Source organism: Cibotium barometz, chromosome 32 (assembly GCF_041138505.1).
Source record: "Cibotium barometz isolate CiBa-2024 chromosome 32, ASM4113850v1, whole genome shotgun sequence".
Lineage (NCBI taxonomy): Eukaryota > Viridiplantae > Streptophyta > Polypodiopsida > Cyatheales > Cibotiaceae > Cibotium > Cibotium barometz.
The window spans coordinates 31,716,050-31,735,417 of record NC_141077.1 but is presented as its reverse complement, the minus strand read 5'-3'; the positions used below and the strand labels follow the sequence as shown (position 1 = coordinate 31,735,417).

Below are 19,368 nucleotides of genomic sequence, written 5' to 3'. Positions count from 1 at the left end.
ATCAATATCCGAGTAGACATGCGTGACATAACACAGTGTAGTCTTGGGACTCGCTTCTTGCCCCATTTGCTCCGTAAAATTTGCTGTACCAGATGTCACGTTTGGGCTGCGATACACATCCATACCAGGCTGCATATTAGTGCTTCCGATTCCGTGTGATGGCGGGCTCACCGGAGCCAATACAGTGCCGCTAAAGACTCTGATTTGTGGCTGATTTACAGCAGTAAGATCAGCCATACTTCTTGGATTTTGAACCATGCTTGGTTGCCTTACATTGCTTCGTAACCTGCCCTACCAAGGGTTTACATTTCCAGCTTGTGTAACTCCGCTTCCGTTATTAGCCGATGATGCATTCATACCTGGTTGTCCATAGGCCTGTGCGTCAACCATATCATCAGTTGTATCCAAGGTTACATGAGCCGGCTTGTACCAAGCACTGAGCCCATCAAAAACTACATCACGGCTAATGCGTAGCTCTGTTGTCACCGGATTGTAGCACCTGTAGCCTTTTGACTCTGATGCATACCCAAGAAATATGCATTTTTTGGCCTTGGGATCTAACTTTTTCCGTTTCTTATCCGGAATATGCACATAGAAAATACACCCGAACACTTTAAAGTGAGAAACATGCAGTTTGTTGCTTGTAAACACCTCCTCATGTGACTTCTCGTGAACTGCCGCGGTAGGCATCCGATTCATAATATACACTGCATGCTGTGTTGCCTTTGCCCAATAGTGTCTAGGCATGTGTTTCTCATTCAATAATGCTCGTGTGGCCTCCACAATACTCTGGTTTTTCCTCTCCACTTCACCATTTTGCTGCGGTGTATATGCACACAAAACCTGCCTTTTTATGCCATGCAAATCCAGATAAGCGGTAAACTTTTTTGACATATATTATCCCCCTCCATCCAAACGGATGGTAACAATGTGCATGCCTGTCTGTCTTTCCACCACAGCCTTAAAGTGCTGAAATTTGCCAAAGACTTCAGACTTTTCTCGCATGAAGTACACCCAAGGCTTCCGCAAGAAATCAACAAAAGAAACATAGTATTTCAGCCAGCTCATGCCAGATTGAGAAGCCGTCCAAAAATCTTTATGAATGAGATCAAGAATGCATCGAGCTTGCTTGCCTTCCATCGAAAATGGCTTTCTTGATTGTTTGGCAAATTGACACGCCTCGCACACACATGAAGGACCTGTCACCCTAATTTTTGGCACTCCGGTTACCACACCGGGCGTAGGTAACTTGCTCAACCGTTGGAAATTTATGTGCCCAATTCGCTTGTGCCACGTCTCAATGTCTGAGATCTGGGCATTGGACAGAGCACACATTTCAACCTTTATGTCAAACATAACAACATCAAGTTTGAACATGCGGCCTACTTTCTTTCCGTGAGCCACAACACACAAATTATTGCTCATGTCAAGTATTTTGCAGCCATACTTATTCATCCGAACTTCATAATCCCTCTCAGTCATCTGTCCCACTCACGAGATTCTTTGAAATGCTTGGTACATACATCACTTCCCCAAGTGTCTGATTCTTGCCACTTACCGATTTGATTGGTACATCTCCTGTATGCGTAATTTCATGCTTTGTGTCATCCCCTGTATATACATATGAAGCATGCTTAACCGGTATTAACTTTGTGAACCACTCCGCATGGGGTGGCATATGATTCAAAGCACTAGAATCCACATAGCACTCATCACATGATGTATGCACTATACCCATAACATGCTCCATAGCAAGCAACTCACTGGCATGAGATTGATCATTTGCAACATAGTTATTTTCAGGTAGTTCGCCTGACCATATATTTGCTTGTTTCTTGCGACGTTCATAAGCATAGTAATTGACAATACCACAGTAATTGCACGATCCAGGCTTCCTAGCCTACTGCTGGTCACCACGGCCTCTATTGCTCCCCCTGCCTCGCACATTTCTACCTCGAAATGGGCCGCTTTGGGGCTGGTTTGCTTGCTGATTTTCAGACTGATGTTGCCAATTTCCATGGCCTAGATCTCCGCCTTGGCCTCAGGCATTACCTCGACCTCTACCACAATTGCTACTAGCTGCCAATGCATGTTCTTGCTTCATTGCTGAGGCATTACTAGTGCTTGCAAGCACTCCTTCCTTGACCAAACACATTTCCTTGCTTACCATAAGTGGAATGAGGTCGTTAAACGACGGTTTGCGAGTAATTCTTAAATTTCAAGAGGAACTTTGTAACCACTGTCTTTCCTCTTTTCCTTACAGAATGGAATACAATCTGTTCCAGTTGCAAGATTTTGTCTTGTTCGTCGAGCTTTGGTGGATCCTCCAATACACGCTCCTTTGGGGGCAGTCCCGTATATGGCGTCAATAGGCTCACATGGAAGGCATTATGTATTCTCCAATGGTCTCGAAGGTCCAACCAATAGTATGCATCATTGATCTTCTCTGTAACCTGAAAAGGTCCATAATATCTAGGGGCAAGCTTGGATTCCTTGTGCTCCTTAGCTTTAGACTTTCTAAGTCTAGCTTTTTTAGAATCTCAATAAGACCTAATCCCCTTCTTCATGCCAATTGAATGATGTGGGTGAATTCAGCAGTGTATTGCTGAAGAAAAATTCAAACTTGACGGGCTGTGAATGGACAGGAGTGGGTACTGGACATAAGTCATGAAGCTTGTGAATGCACCGATGCAATGTAAATGCTCAGAATGTGTATGGACAACAAAAAATTGCAGATTTGATGTATTTGGAGGTTGTTTTTTTTTAATAAGCAAAAATGCTGGTTTTGATGCTTTTTATGCCTAAAATTGGTAGTGGTTGGTATATGCTTTTGAAGCAATTGATGCATAGGGAATTTGTGCAGTAAGTTTGGGTGTGATTGGCAGTCTTTACATGCTGATTTGTACAACAAATTGCCTAGCCCAAAAACAGCCGACAGCAGCCACTCGTGCACAATTGGGAAATAGCCAGTCGGCCAGCAATTGGGAAATACACAGTTGGCCAGGACAAAAGCATCAGTCGGCCAGCACAGAAAGAGTCGGCCAGCACACGACAGCCCCCACGACCAGAAACAGGGAAAAGGACATGGGAAAATGGAGAACTCTCCTGGGCGGGCACACCCACAACAGAGGCCCTCACTGAGTAATATGGTAAAGACAGGAGATGACCGCTAATGTATGAGACCTATATACATGACCCCCATTTCACACTATCATGAGTGTTGTCCATGGGCACGGTCAATTGCCCTTGGGCCCATTATTCATACGAGACCATTCCACTTTGTTACAAACTAGCATAATCGTCAAGTATAAACTTGTTTATTAGTTTTGATAGTTAATTATCATTAATTTAGGCTATGGTGTGCTTAAATGTAGATACGGATGTATGTATGTATGTGGATGTGGATGTATGAGTGAATCGTCAATGAATGTATTGGTGATCACAGGTGAAAAGTTGGGTAAGAACAATTATCAAGCATGGAAATTTTGCATCAATAATTTCTTAATTGGAAAAGATTTGTTGGTGATTGTTGATGGCACTGAAGCCAAGCCCGCATGCACGGCAAACGATCGAATGGTGGGAGCTTGGGTCAAGAAGACGCACCAAGCTATTTATTACATGTCCATTACCGTTAAGGATAGTATCCTCGGGCACATACAGGATAAGACAAGTACAAAAGACGCATGGGATGCCATTGCAAGACTCTTTGAAACTAGCATGAAAGCACGCAAGCTTCAGTTGAAGCAAGAGCTACTTGATGTTGACCATAGGAGCTCAAACATTCAAGACTTATGTCTTGAAGATACGCAGTATTGTGGACCAGCTTGGTAGCATCAGTGTATGAGTTGAGGATGATGACATTGTGGCCGCATGCTTGCATGGACTAGGAAAAGAGTATCTGTCATTCATTACGTCTATTTCAATAAGAGAGAACCCTTAACACTTTGGATGCTAGAAGAGTACTTCAAGGACTATCCAAAGATACTTCGAGGTTATGAGGAAGCGGTTGGTCGAGATGTATTTGAAGTACAGGCATAGAAGTCTTGTGAACAAGATAGATTTAAGAGGGTTCATGTGAACAAGACATGTTTAAGAGGGAGGGATTGTACCTCTAGCCCTCTTCATTGTATATACTCATATTGCAATGGAATTGATCATTATCTTGTTTATATAATGGTTAATTGGACATGCTCTAGTTTTGGGTGGCAACGATGCTTGAAAGCCCAAGGAGCAAGATTTGTATATGGGAGGCAACGATGCCAGATGACCCATTGGACGACAACGATGCCAGATATCTTGGACTTAGCAGTCGGGCGGTCATTACGACCAGATGGCCCGGATGACTGTATTGGATTTCATAGTCGGGCGGTCAATGCGACCAGATGACTATTGATGAATTCTCAGATGGTCCTAGTGACCAGATGGCCTTGAGCGATAGTTTGAGGGGTTTCCCTCAGGAGCCAGATAGCTCAGTACGGTTTTTTATGAAACCAGACAGGACAGTCCATGACTAGGAGGATCATTACTTGTGCATTGCATACCGATGTATGTTTGAATTTCTTTGACTTTGTGTGCTGTTTTTGATGTGTGGACAATGCTTGGATTTATGCATGTGATAGTCCACTGGGCTCTAGACTACCTGGCCAGTACCGAAGTACCGAGTAGACGCGAATGATGCATACTTGTTTGTTGACTAGCTTTTGTCTAGTTTTTGCAGAAGGTAAGTATGCATATGCAACACATGTGACAAGTCCTGAAGAAGTACCATCTAGAACAAAACCATTCGTCAAAGATAAGGCATAGAGATGTTGCCAGATGAGTAGATGACACCACAGATATGGGGAAAGACCAAATGCACAAGCTCACTCGATAGGGCTAGTACTGGGAAATATTTGAAACATATGGATGTACTTGATGTACTTGGAACACATGGATATACATGGAACATATGGATATACTTGGAACATTTACAGTCCACAATTGAGGACAACTGCAATATAGAAGGGAGGGAATGTAACTATTTGGCCCTCCTAGCTCCATTTCACATGATGGAAAACATGTCCGGACACATGGAGAGGTTGATGAGAGCATGGAAACAGGATTCACGACGTTGCCTCAGGAGAAAGGACTGTCTTTGCTCATAAAGCAAGGAAAAGCAAAAAGTCAAACTTAGTTGACTGCGAGTCAAGGGCAGCATTGGAAAGAGGGGACTGAGCTGGATCAAAAAGCTAAAAGCCTCTTTTTCAAAAAGCAGCTCGGGCCAAAAGGAAAGGCCCTAAATCTAGAAAGGCAATAAATCAAGAACTTTGGCAAAAGATGAGCAATATTTTATTATTACTAAAATAGTAAAGCAAAGAGAGAAAAGCAAAGCATAAAGTATTGCTTTTGGCAAAAAGCAAGGCCCTCCCCAAGTATAAAAGAAGCTAGAGCCCTCTTGTTTTGGACATCAAGCTTGTGGAGAGCAAGGAGGCCCTCATCTTCATCTACACGCCTCTGCCGCCTTGTGCCATCGTCGGCTGCCGCCTCCTGCTACCGCCACTGTGCAGCGTCACCAAGTTTCCCTCCTGCCGCCGCCGCCCATCTTTGAGATTTGGGATTTGGATTTGGACTTGGAACTTGACTTGGGATTTGGAATTGGAACTTGCACTTTGGATTTGGACTTGGATTTGGATCTAGACTTGGATTTGGATTTTGGATCTGGTACTATCCCAGTGAGAGATATTGTGGGTCATTCCCGTGGTGTGCTCGACATCAGAGATCTTGTGCCTCGACATCGACTTGGATGTCCTACATAGAAAAATTTGTTTCATATTGTATTTATTGGTTGTATTGGTCCTGGCTTGGAAAGGCCCGTGGATTGTTCGTGAATAAATTTGTGAAAGGGGCGGGGCCTGTTCCCTGCTCACTGTGGTATACTGTGCAAGATCCCAATTCCCTCTCTCTCTCTCTCTCCCCTCTCTCTCTATATCTTTATCTCTTGGACACGTGGTTGAATTTGTCACGGCATGCCCCACTGGGCTTACATGTGTGCTCAGGCCTAGTCTAGTAGCAAATGTTGTCAAATATGTATGTGTTGAGCACACAAGTAGGCCATTATCTGATTTCCATGTTACCTTTGGTTCACATGTGTGCTCAAGCCCAATTTAGCATCAAATGTTGTCAAATATATTTGTGAAGGGTGCATTTTGGGCAAGATGCAACGAGCATCATTCCCGAAAGATGGAACAAAAACACGTGGCTGGTGTAAGGCAAGGGGTAGTAATGGTGAACTGTGACACCATCAACCCAGGTCTCTTTAGGCGCTTGTGAAGCACTTATGGATTCTCTCATTGTTTTGAGACGAGAGACACTAGAGTCTAGTATATTTGAGAAGAGGGTCTTTTGAGAGAACTTGATTATTAGGGGATATTTGATCTCTGGGCTAGGGATCAAGCATTGTTTTGGGGTGATTCAAAGGATGAAAGGTTGAATTTCCTCGGATCAATTGAAACTTTGTGATGATGGGATCTATTGTTTCTTTTGAGAATCAGTACGACACTTTTCTTGGTAATATTTGTTTCCCTAGGATTCTTCGCCCCGTGAATTCAGATAGAGTCCCTTGTTGGGAACGAGGAGCTAGGTTAGGATTTCCATGAATCCTATGGAGTAAGCTGTGTTGCTATATGTTGATTCTGGCTCACTATTTATGGTTGACATGCGTGTCAATGATATAACTACGGGTACAAATTTATTGCGGGGATGCAAGTCATAAATGATACTAGGAAGCAATAAATCTCTCTTTGCAATAAATCTGTCCCTCAGTCTGCCTTACTTCAAGTAGTCAGTGTTTGATTGAGTATAAGTTTTTGTTGATTATTCTCAATCTAACGGGCAAACAGGAGGATGAATGAGACCTTGGTAGAGATGTTGCATGCATAAGTCTCTAATGAACCATCTGATAGGGAGAAGTAAATCCTTATGATCGAAGTTGCCTAAGATGTACTAAGCATATGACTATTGGTAAAAGCTACTTTATGTTTTGATATGGGTACTAGCCCAAATTCCGTGAAACTTAGAACTTAAATGTATGTATCTAGGTGTAGTTAGGATTTCCTTGTTGGAATACAAGAGATTGCAGCTCATTCTAGTCATTCTATGAGAGGTGTTCTAGACAGGACACTGTCATGACCCTGTGAAATGGGTGCAGCATAAGTGTGAGCATGGTGGTCGGTGAGCAAGTTATATATTTAAATGTTCATACTTGGGTGGCCGGACAAAAAGGAAACATGTGTGGACAACCCCAAGTGTGAAGGAGACAAAGGAATTAAAATTTAAAAGGTTTGATAACCTTTGGTGGCCAAGAATTAAAGTTCAAAAGGTTTTATAACCTTGGGTGCCCCCTAGGAAGGTTTTATAACCTTGAGTGGCCCCTAGGCTATTTATGGGGGGCTACTCTACTTTTGGAGCACACGCCTCTCTCTTTCCATCTCATGCTTTTTGGGAAAAGGGGCTGGCAGGCAGCGCTGAATTCTGGCCTAGGGAAAAACTACTACAAGGGGTCTGCGCTGCTGGTTATAGGCTGGCTTTTTGGAAGGACAGCAGGCGGGGCTGTGCTACTGAGGCTACAGGGGCAGCCTAATACTTCTCTACGCATGCTGTTAGGAGACTGAAGCTGGCTGCTATGCTGTGCTACAGGGCAGAGACAGGCCATCTTTTCTCTCTCTTTATTTGGCTTTTGGAGGACAGAACTGGCTGCTGTGCTGCAGAGAAAACAGGCGCCTACAGAAGCTTCTTCTCTCTCCTTTGCTTTTTGTAAGAAGCTGTCTGTTAGCTGAGAAGCGTGGGCTGTAGGAGGGGAATACAGGCTGGACAGCAGGTTCTCTCACAGGTTTTCTCTCTCCCGGCTGCAAGACAAGAGGGCAAGACTGAACGAGGCTTTTCCTCGCATCTCTCTTGTGAAAAGCGACACAAGGACTGTAAGTTTCTCTCTCTCTCTCTTTTTGTGAGCAGGTGGGACTGCAGGAGATGTCATATTGAGTCTCTCTTTTCATTGGCTCATGACTGTTCCAGAGTTGTTCTCTCTGGCCCTTTGTGAGAGGAAGGGTTTGGTAGTTCTTCAGAGGGTGGAAACAGGGCAAGATTGTGGACTGATTTGGAAGAGTTTGTGGACTGTTTTCATGGCTGAGTTTGTGGCATGGTTCAGTCAGATGCATATTCAAGGCCTCATGGATGCACTGACTTAGCAGATTAGAGGAGATAACAGTGTGGTGTTCTTGGGACACAAAGCTGTGTGTAACCTCTATGCTAAGAGGTCCAGAGGATTGGCAGATTGGACTTGCAGACATACGAGCCATGAATGGCCATGTTGTAATCATTTAAACTTTTCCATTGAAATTGAATAAAGAAATACCGAAGGGGGCGCCAAGCTTTGGGGCCAACAAGTGTCATTCTCTTTCTTGTGCTGGAGCACTTTAGCTCCTATTTATTTGTTTCATTTGGGTGACTGCTAGTCTACCGCACTTTGGTTTCTTCTAGAGGCCGGTTTCAAGGTTCCGTTGTCAGGACCATCATCAACTTTCTTGAGGGGATGAGCTCATGGTTGTTTCAAGGAAAGCCATTGCTGAAAATTTCAGCGAGATGTCAGACTCTGAAGATGACTATGTTTATGATGATGAGGAAGAGCAGGAGACCACTCTTGAGAGGACTGAATCTGAGGATGTACTTGCAGGAGAACAGGCTGTAGAAGATGCATGATATGAGGATGTAAGTAGCCAGAAGACATGCCAAGTAAAGAGGAAGGTGATGCCTAGTTTAAAGCTCGTTTGGCAGGGACAGTGGATGTGCTTATGTAGCTCACGCAAAGTGAGAAGTTTGCTGAATTTATGAGAGCCCCTTCTGAGCCTAAGAAGAAGGAGAAGAAGGTGGGTTCTAGGAATCCACCTCAGGGCAATAGTGGTGCTTTCCCACAGGATCTTGCTTTTGGACAGTTTCCTAACATGAAGAACACTTATGGTGCAAACCCACAGAGTTCCTTTTTCGGACAGCCACCTATTCCGCAACAATCTATGCATCTAGGCTATTTTGGCGGTGGTTCCGTGTTCCAATCTATGACTGGGGGTTACCCTCAAGGAGGCATGGGAATGCAAGGGAATTTTGGAGCTAATTTTCAGCCTGGTATGCAAGGCAATATGTATGGTGGTGTGCAGTCCGGAATGCAAGGAAACATGTATGGGGACATGCAGCCCGGAATGCAAGGAAACATGTATGGGGGCATGCAGCCCGGTATGCATAGTGGTATGTTTGGAAACATGGGGGGATCAGCAGGAATGCATGGTATGCCAGGTGTGGGAACCGGCAATGTTGACCCTATGATGGGCATGAATGCAGGGGGTAGCAATCTTGTGAGGCCACTTCGTTACGATAATCTAACGGCTATGGGTAAGGTGAAGGATTATAAGGAAGGCGGAGCTATAGTAAAATTTGATACATTTAGTGGGGCCAAGGACAAGCTCAAGCCACTTACCTTTTTACAGCAGTTTGACGCTGCCTTTTCTGGTGGGATTTACACGAAATCCTCGAAAGTGAGAAGTGAGAAAAGTCGCGACTTTTCTCAAGGGCAATGCATTGCAATGGTGGTCCACTCTTCTTTTGCAGGGCATAGCACCATCTACTTGGGTACAGTTTAAACAGGAAGTGCGTGACTATTGCATAAAGACTCGAGTAACAAATATGTCGCAAATGATAGAGAATGCCATGACGGCAAATGTGTTACTCACTGGAGTTTCATCTGGATTTAAGGACAACAAAAACACAAGCAAGAAAACTGAACAGTCAGGGCATGCTTCGGGTGATGCAACAGTGCCTATAGAGAAGCGGTACAAGAAGTTACCAATGTCCAAGAGAACCCATGAGGAGAGAGATGCTTTGATGGATACTAAGAAATTCTTCCTCTGTACCGACGAGGAGGGACATATGTCTTTCAATTGTCCCAAGCGTAAGTCCCAAAAGCACTCTGACACTAAAGGAGCCCAAGTCTAAGAAAGGCAAAGCCTTCTGTAGGGTTAGTTCCTGATCTTGTTGGGGAACAGCCAGGTGGCGAGGTGACTGAGTTGTGCAGGGCATGGGGCAAAGTTAGAGATTAGAATGCTTTGATTTTCTTTGACACAGGTGCTAGAGCCAACTTTATCTCACCTGATTTGGCTGGTAGATTGGGGATCCGTGCAGAGGAGATGTTGCTCTTAAGAGTTGAAGTTTCGAAGGTTGTTGACTCAAAGAAAGATTAGGAACTGAGAATTTTAGCTTGGTTCAATTGAGGATTCTATTATTTGTTCCACATGAGTTGAGGTCACATGAGCTTTTCAGGGAATAGAAGCTTAGATTTAAGCTTCTATATGATTGAGGGATTTGAAGAGGGGAAATATGTTATGTACTTGAGACTAATCTTAGGGTTAGATTGGCTAATATGTGGGATGGAGGGCCCAAAAGATTAGTAAGCAGACCGATCATAGTGGCTTGTATCTATTTATAACTTATATAAGTGGAATTGACCTACATAGTGGATTATTGTATTGTCATGTGACAGGATGGCATGGATGCAATCCACTTGAGATTGTCCATGCTTGACGCAAACAATCTATCGATGGTCCCTTAGGGCAAGACCGGTGGTATGGGATGTTAGGGCTGATTGGTGTGAAATTGTGTGGATGGAGTCTTAGCCCTTATGGTTGGGGGAGATCCAATGTCTTGGATCTATGAGCTGGCCTGTGAAATTCTAATTTGGATACTAATCTTGTGCATGTCCTATGTTTTGGAGATCCTCCAGGATCTCGTCAATGAGAATCCCCTTATCTTAGCTACTATAATCATATTACTAATCTTTTGGCCCTTTTAACCCACAGATTAGCCAATCTAACCCTTAGGTTAGCTCCACGTACATAACAATAATGCCTCTTCAGGCGAGTCTTCCTTAAATGAAATAGCATCATGTGACACACCCAAAAAAGGCATGAATCTTAGTCAAAATATTACCTCCTTTATGACTAGCCTACTCGTTCACATGTCTCTCCAGTCTCTATACGACCAACTTTCTCGTATGGACATCTGCCCTTGCAAAGATCAAGTTATATGAATGCAAGAAGTGGATATGCTCTATTGTATCCATGTTCTTTTCTTGAGCAAAGGATCCTACCTAAACTATCCTGATGGCTATTTTGATGAATGAATCCATTCAACGAAAGCATGCTGCTGTAGGATTGTTAATGTTTGGAAGAGCTCTTCAAGCTCTTGCTCCATGAGAAATGGTTAATGTCTGCTGGATTAAAGCATCCATCACTAAAGAGATCTGTAGTTTCAAAAGAGTAGTGTAGAAGAGAATAGGAGGTGAATAGGGGATTAGAAGAGGATGGAAAACATACAACAAGGTGCTGAGGAGAGAGGAGAAGGGTTGGGATGCTGGGAGACCCTTTACCGAGGTTATCTATAGTTTTAAACCATTGCTCTGGAGAGGAGGCATGGATGTGAATATGGGGCCAGAAGACTAAATCACACGACTAGGCAATGAGGAGGGATGAGAAGACCTGGGGGATATGTTGGGAAGCTGGGAAACCTTTGTTGTGCACATCAACTCCCAGGTTCAGCCATGTACTGTTTCTTGACTGTTAACTGTCTTAAACTGTATAAAATCTTTGCTTTCTTATTTAACTTGCAATTTGACTTTGTCCTATTCTTAACTGTTTACAGTTGGATCGAGATATGGTCAATCATCACTCTTCTTTTTCCAACAGAACTCCTTCAGTAATCCTTTTCATCGATAGGGCATCTCCATCACTTGAAGTTCGCAAAAAGAGTTGGGAGGCTTTAAGAGCATTTCAAGCTGTTGCCAGGGAATACGTGGGGCCAGAGAATTTTGAGGTACAAGATCTTACAACTGGAGACTCAAACGTTGAAGCAAAACAAGCAAGTACAGATGGGATATATTCTATGAAGTCTCTAGTTGAAACGGCAGTCTCCAATGGTGTACCCAACCTAAAAGGTTTATTAAGCCATGGGACTTCAGCTAATGCTGTGCAATCCTCAATGTATCAGCGAGGGAGTGAAGAAGACAAACTGAACAGGAAGGACCCTAATGTGGTTTTGAAGATTTTGCTAGAAGGTGAAGAAAAGATGCATATAGAAGCTAGTCTACAAGACATTTTATCTCAAAAGTTTCAAGCTTTAGATCTTAAGAGGATGCTCTTGTCAGAAAATGATGCTATCTATGAGGTACAGAAAGGGGAAATTGTGGGAAAAGTCGACACTGATGTCATCCGCCCATTCCTCATGGGCGTGGGATCTCCCCTCTCCACCAACCCCCACCCATCTGTTGGGCGGGAAACTCTTGAACTGATAGGAAAAGATAGAGAGTTTTCGACATCAGATGTTAATGAAGAAAGGCTGATGGAGAAAGAGGAGAGCAGAGATCCAAGTTATGAGAACTCCCTGTCCTATTTTTTTGCAGATGGGGAGGATCAATTGAAGGACATGATTTTACCTGGTCTGCCTTACCCATCTCTTGTCATCCTTGATCCTTCTGAAGGTGGGCAGTTTGTATTTCCTATTAATAATCAGTCTATGAGCTACTTGCCTTTGAAAGCCTTCGTAAATCAGTTTGCCAGAAGTGCCCTTCAAAGGACTTACCGTTCAGAACCTGCACCACAGAGTCCTAGAAAACAGGTCCAGCCTCCATTTGTGAACCGAGACTTCCATGAAGTGAATGGTGTTCCTCGTGTTACGGCAGAAACTTTCTCACAAATGGTATTGGGATCTCGGGTGACAGAAAATACTTCAGACCCACACTTTGAAGGGTCTCAGGGAAAAGGCAAGGAAGAACTGGAATTTTCTCGGAAGAGGGATGTCTTAGTACATTTTACAACACCATCATGTGGTTTTTGCAAGCGAATGGAGCTGGTTTTCCGTGAAGTCCATCAGCTGTTAACTCTGCACCTGGATAACAACGTTAGAGACATGTACACAGAACAAAATGCAAAGGAACCTCAGCCCATGACGGATGGAAGGAGGCAGTTCAAAGATGGGCAACTGATTGAAGGTGAGGATTTAATTACACTGTTTGTTCTGTTTTGAACATTTCAGATGAAAGCAAGGGTTGGCCTTTCCATGAACTCTACTATATCACCATGGGTCTCATAGGCCCTTGTGGTCTTTTGTAAGACTTTATCAAGATAAAAAATAAAATAAAATACCCTGGACAGAGGCTGGCTCCCTTGATTGACACTAGAGTTGTCTAGGTGACTAGCCGAGACGGGACATGTTAAGGTTTGGTATGCCAAGGTAACAGGTTATGAAGTGGTTCCTTTCACACAGGCTTCATATGGATTGCATGCCACTATTCCACTACGGTTTGGATGCACCACTATTACCTCTCACCTGCCAGGACATTAACCAACTTATCCAAGCCAAGCTCTTCAGACCCATGTCACTTGGTTGGATCCACAGCAGTTTCCTAGGAAGATGCAGTTTTACCGGGGATCACTTTGTGAGGCTTACAGAGGATGGATTCATTCAGAAGCCTGTGTATCTTTCTAGACACATGTTACATGCCATGAGGATTGCGATCGGCCACATCAGAGTCTCATCACATTGCCTGAGGGTGGAGTTTGGGCGAGCAGAGGGCACTGCCAGAGAGAACAGGATTTGCCGATTCTGTTCACTAGAGGTCGAGACAGAGGAGCACTATCTTTGTAGATGCCCAGTGTACTATGTGATACGAGCAAGGTTTCATTGATTTCCAAGACCAGTGATGCCTGGGACTCTGATTGAGCTACAGTACCATAGACACAGCTATGCAGGGAGGCATAGAGGCAGACCCCAGATACCTCACAATGCACCATCACGAGTTTCTTTCATCAAACCCAGGATGGAGGCCCTCACGAGCAAGCCCTAACCGAGATGCCCCTACTTAATGGACTAGGCATCGTACTCTGACAATACATGCGCCACCCTGCCTAACTTCATGCAAATAATCATTGAAGATGGGACTCTAGGGATGCACAAGCCATGTCCTTGATAGCCCTTTCAATGAAAAAGTCTATTATTCCACACATTTGGTCTCACAAGACATTGAAGCTTGCATGGGACACGTTGCAAGCAATGTATCAGGTACGCAACGAGGCAAGAGTTGCCTACTTGAAGAGGCAATTGGATCTCCTTTCTATGGATGGGGGTGACTCCATGTCAGATCATCTCACCAAAGTGAAAGATTTGCAGGAACAATTGCTCAACATTGATGAGGTTATCCCTGACAGACAGCTGGTCACCAACACTCTCCATTCTTTACCACCTTCCTACTTGGGCTTTCACACCTCTCTCAACCTCTCTATGAGAGGAGGTGGTGATCCCGTCACTTTTGAAGAGCTGGTGGGTTTACGCTTGTAGGAAGAGCAAACAAGAGCAAACCTATCTAGCAACCGTGGTGGAGACAAGGCATTTACAGCCAAGGATAAGGGTAAAGCAAAGAGCTTTAAGCATGGGGGACAACAGTCTAGTAAGGCTTGTCATGGACAGCCCTCTTCTGGTGGTGAAAAGTCTGACAAAGGGGATGCAAACAAGCCTAAAAAGAAGGGCAAATGTCACTACTGCCATAAGCCTGGCCACTACATTGATGAATGTAGAAAGCGGACTGCAAAAGAGAAAAAGAAAGATGCAGGCAATGCAGTAGCAGACTCTTCTGATGACAAAGCACATCAATCGGCTAATGTAATTCAGGAAGAGGACACTTTTTTGGTCATATGCACTAGTGACACACCAAGTGCTTCAAACAATGATATGTCTTGCATTGCATCTGACCGACAGACAGGATGTATCATGGTATTTTGATGGTGGTGCGTCGAGCCACATCACTTCATGCAAAGATGTATTTCAACACTTGGTTTATGCTTCAAATGGCCGCATTGTATCATGTGCAGATCATACCACATATCCAGTAAAGGGAATTGGCAATGTCATACTTGTTGCAGCCAATGGTGCCAATATATGTATGACAAATGTGTTGTATGTTCGAGGGATAAATTAAAATCTTCTCTCTGTCTCAGCCATAAACGACTAAGGTTTAAAGGTTGAATTTGAAGATGGGAAGTGTTTGGTAAAAGACCCATCAAAGGGTTATGAAATAGTCACTTCTGGAACACGATACAAAGGCTTGTGTATAAGCTGGACAGCTATGACAAGCGTACTTATGATGCAAATACAGTGGCTGCCCACACTCCTGCAATGCATGATGCAGAGCTATTTTTGCAGAAGCATCATATGGTTGATAATATGCCGCCTCTTGAGTCTCCAAAAGATTTGGGAAAGATGCATCGAAAACCATTCCCCAGAGATGGAGCTGTTAGAGCTGAAAGTAAATTATAGCTCATACACAGTGATGTATGTGGTCCAATGCAGACACCATCCATAGGGGGGCATCTTTATTTCGTCACATTCATTGATGACTACTCCAGGTTTGCTTGGGTTTACCCCTTGAAAGCAAAAGCAGAGGTGTTTACATGCTTTCGACACTTTGTAGCAATGGCTGAAAATATGTGTGGATGTAAAGTCCAAACACTCCGCTCAGATAGAGGTGGAGAATACATGTCAAATGCATTCAAGGATTATATGCTTCAAAAGGGCATCAAACACCAATGTATTGTGTCTTATACACCGCAGCAGAATGGTGTAGCTGAGAGGAAAAACCAATCTCTCATGGAGATAGCAAGATGTATGGTGAAAGCACAAAAGTTCTCACAATTTTTGGATGGAAGCTATAATGTGTGCAACTCAGGTGTTGAACAGGTGTCCAACAAAAGCTTTGAAAATCATAACACCATTTGAGGCTTGGTATAGCCGAAAGCCAAAAGTGGATTATATGCGTACATTTGGGTGTTTGGCATATGCACATGTGCTAGAACAACTCCAAACAAAGCTAGATGATAAAGCAATGAAATGCATTTTTGTGGGCTACAGCAATGAGAGCAAAGGATATCGTCTTTATAATCCAACAACACGTAAGATTTTTGTCAGTAGAGACGTGGTATTTGCTGAAAATTTAGTACAGCCCATGTACAGCTTGTATAAAAGTAATGATACAAGCATACAGGACATGTTTGATGGGCTATTACCCATTGCAATTAGGGGGGATTCAGCCAGCCCCTACACAAGAAAATCCTCATGTAAAACATGTGGAACTGTAAACCGGCCTTAGTCTTCAGACGAAACCAAAGGACAGTGCGAAAACAAACTTGCACACAAAACACTTCAACACCTTTAAGGACCTAGAAAAGGAGAACAAACAGGAGGAGCTAGAGTGCTCCTGCAAACAGTACACGAACACAGATTGGCCCCAAAATGCAGTGGCGCCCCTTGCGGTATTTCTTTAGTTGATTATAAGAGCTTTGATTACAATAAGGCTGGAAACTCAGCCGTCACAGTAGAACTCTTGAATCCTGCAAAGACCCTGCTTCATGGCTTCTTGTCCACTCGGCATCCACAAACAATTCGAGTTATTGTTCACATCAAAAGACTCTTTCGCATTGAGTTCTGCATACAGAAGCTTTCTTCCATGATCAGGGCTGCCACAACCATCCATAGCCTCTCACCCTATGAACAGCATCACTCTCTGACACATCCAGTGCTCCGTGCTTCACAACAAAGACTCCACACTGTTTCCCAAAAGAGAACTCACATCACAACACAACAAATCATAGAGTCGACACTCATGTACCAACCCTCTTTGCCTTCCAAGGGTACTATCCATCTCAGTCATGGATTCTCGAACCGCTGTCCAATCAGCAGCAAGGCTATAGCAAACATGTGTCCATTCCTGTTCCCACTGCCTGCATGTGACCTATCTCCTAGAGAAACCAAAAACACGTTTCCTCAAGAAACCATGGACTTGTTTTCACCTGAAACCAAAGACCTGTATCCCATAAACCATAGGCCTGTTTCCATGAGAAACCCACAGAGACACCATCCAAACACGGTGCCAAAACCAGGGTTGTTTATGACAGTAAAACCCTGTGCTTTTTCCATAACAAAGAGAGAGAGAGAAAGGAGCCTCTCGGCCGTCAGGTTACCCATGACGTGACGTATGTGTGCGAATGTCCAGAGCAGCAAATCTCCAAGTTCTTCCATTTCCATGTGCCAGAGAGAAAGAGAGAGATGTCTCAGCCCTGCACCAACAGACACACACACACACTCTCTCTCTCTCTCTCTCAAAACAGCCCCTGAAATCCATTCTCCACGCTGCCAATCCCCTCCTCTCACGAAGGCCTTTTGTGTATCCTCCAAGCTGCACCTGCCCGACCAGCCCTCTCTGCAGAGACCTGCCCGCTGCTGTCCAGCTGGACCCAACGCTTCCTGCTCAGATCTCTGTTTTCTGCAGGCAGCCACCTGCCTTTCCAAGAGAAAAGCTCCTGTGCACTGTAGCTGCAGCCGGCTCTAGTACGAGAGAGAAAGTGTCTGAGTGCTGTTCAGCCCTGTGCGCCTGTAGTTCAGCCCTGTGCGCCTGTAGTCCAGCCCGTCCAGCAGTTGATTGCAAAGAGAGAGAGAGAAAGCCCGCGTGCTGCAGTCCAGCACACATGCCCGCCTTCCCTGCGTGGGAGAGAGAGAGCAGTCCCACCTTGCACTTGCAGCCCCCTTGTCTCGCCAAAAAGCACACGCGCCGGAAGCTGCAGCTCGACTCCCTCCAAAAGAAGCATAGGCCCCAATAATAGCATAAGGGCCACGATTATCCCCTAAAAGGGGTTCTTTTATTTTTAAAGGCTTTTAATGGGTTTTGAGAAAGGACTTTAATCACTTGGCCCCAAACTGGTGCCATTCACAATGTCCACCATGTCCCTGTGCACACCTCCATACTGTGAAGAGAGAAACACAGGGTCATGACATACCCTCCCGTTGAAAAATGGCAAGCGTCCTCGGTTCCACTCAATGGCACAGTAAGGATTCCTATTAGCAAAGACACCCGATATGACAAAAGAAATGGCCCTCTAGTGCATCTGGGTGATGAAACAATCATCCTGCACAATATGGCCACACCGTCACATGAAAGTGACAAACAACTCTTTCTTGTTCCTTCAGAACCTGCAGCAAAAGTCTAAAACCAAGTGGAAACACGTAACTTGTGTTAGCCAAAAACAAAACCATGCATACATATGACACATATATGCATTCGCAAACAATATGCTCCTCAAGATGCTCTACCTACTCTAAAATAACAGTCTAAGGGCTACTCGCAAGCCTTATGCCAATGGGCATCCCACAGGACCCACAACTGGTGATACATCATGAGCATATGAAAGCACTCCATGGATCCAACCAATACATACACTAGGTACTTTCCATATATATCCCTGGTGATGCTTTACCCACTCCTCTTATGGCTATCCCGCAGGACCCACAACTAGTGCTACACCATGAACATAGTAAAGTACCTGATGTATCATAGCAACATACATGCGTCACACCACACAATCCATAGTATTACCCATGTATTCCCAAGGGTACCAGGATCCAATGGCACCAGAATACAATAATACCTCAGAAAGTGTATGCATACATACACAAATAGAGTTCGATCCATATATCTATGAACCAAACCAACTCTAGGATTGCTCGCAAGACTTACGCCCTCCATAGAGTCTCGAAGTGTTAGCTTAGGTTGCCGCAGACTTTGAGCTCAACCAAACCATGCCATTTCAAAGGAGACCAGCTCCACAAATAGCATCAATCTCAATATCCAATTGACCAATCCTGTGGTCAAGAACAACCAGAACCATATGACAAAGATCAATGTCCCAATCTTCCTCAGTCATACCTTAGTTCCAAAGGCAAAAACCATCCATAGTTGCAGTTATAGTTCATGATGCGGCTGACTGTGAACCATACCGAACTGTACCATCTTATGTGACTAATACACAATATCATAGAGTCCCATAAGCAGATGTACTGTCAGCTATCAGTACCTTCGGGTGAACAAAAAGATGTCACCAAGCGACTCCTAGATGACAATTGAGCATGTCTGCAAGAAGGGAGCGGAGGTGCTACCCATCAGGCAATGCTCCAGACCCTAGCTCTGCTGAACGTGAATGAGCCATAGGAAGAGTCGGCTCCAACTCAAAAGCATCAAGATAAAGCTGCAATACCTGAGGTGAATCTGCAAAGTCACCCTCCTCCATCCACTTCGTATCTATCGGTGAATAACAAGATAGCGACAGGAAACTTTACCTTGTACCTTTCTTTCCTTATGTGCCAGTATCTGCTCGGGAATAAGAACCTCATCAAGTTCCTCCACTTCCGTTTGAGCCTCATCTGATACATCCTCAGGCACCCAAAACTTGCTTGTACTCCACCCAAGTGGTA

At 44.2% G+C, this 19,368-nt stretch overlaps 1 protein-coding gene across 4 annotated transcripts in view; it reads left to right on the top strand.

The window, feature by feature from the left end:
- Positions 1 to 19,368, top strand: part of LOC147620093 (uncharacterized) — a 61,635-nt gene that overhangs the window by 24,400 nt on the left and 17,867 nt on the right. For all 4 annotated transcript variants that reach the window (XM_086772268.1, XM_086772267.1, XM_086772270.1 and 1 more), the window contains exon 4: positions 11,719 to 13,063. In XM_086772268.1, the coding sequence (XP_086628394.1) occupies positions 11,719 to 13,063 (1,345 nt within the window). The remainder of the gene's footprint in view (positions 1 to 11,718; positions 13,064 to 19,368) is intronic.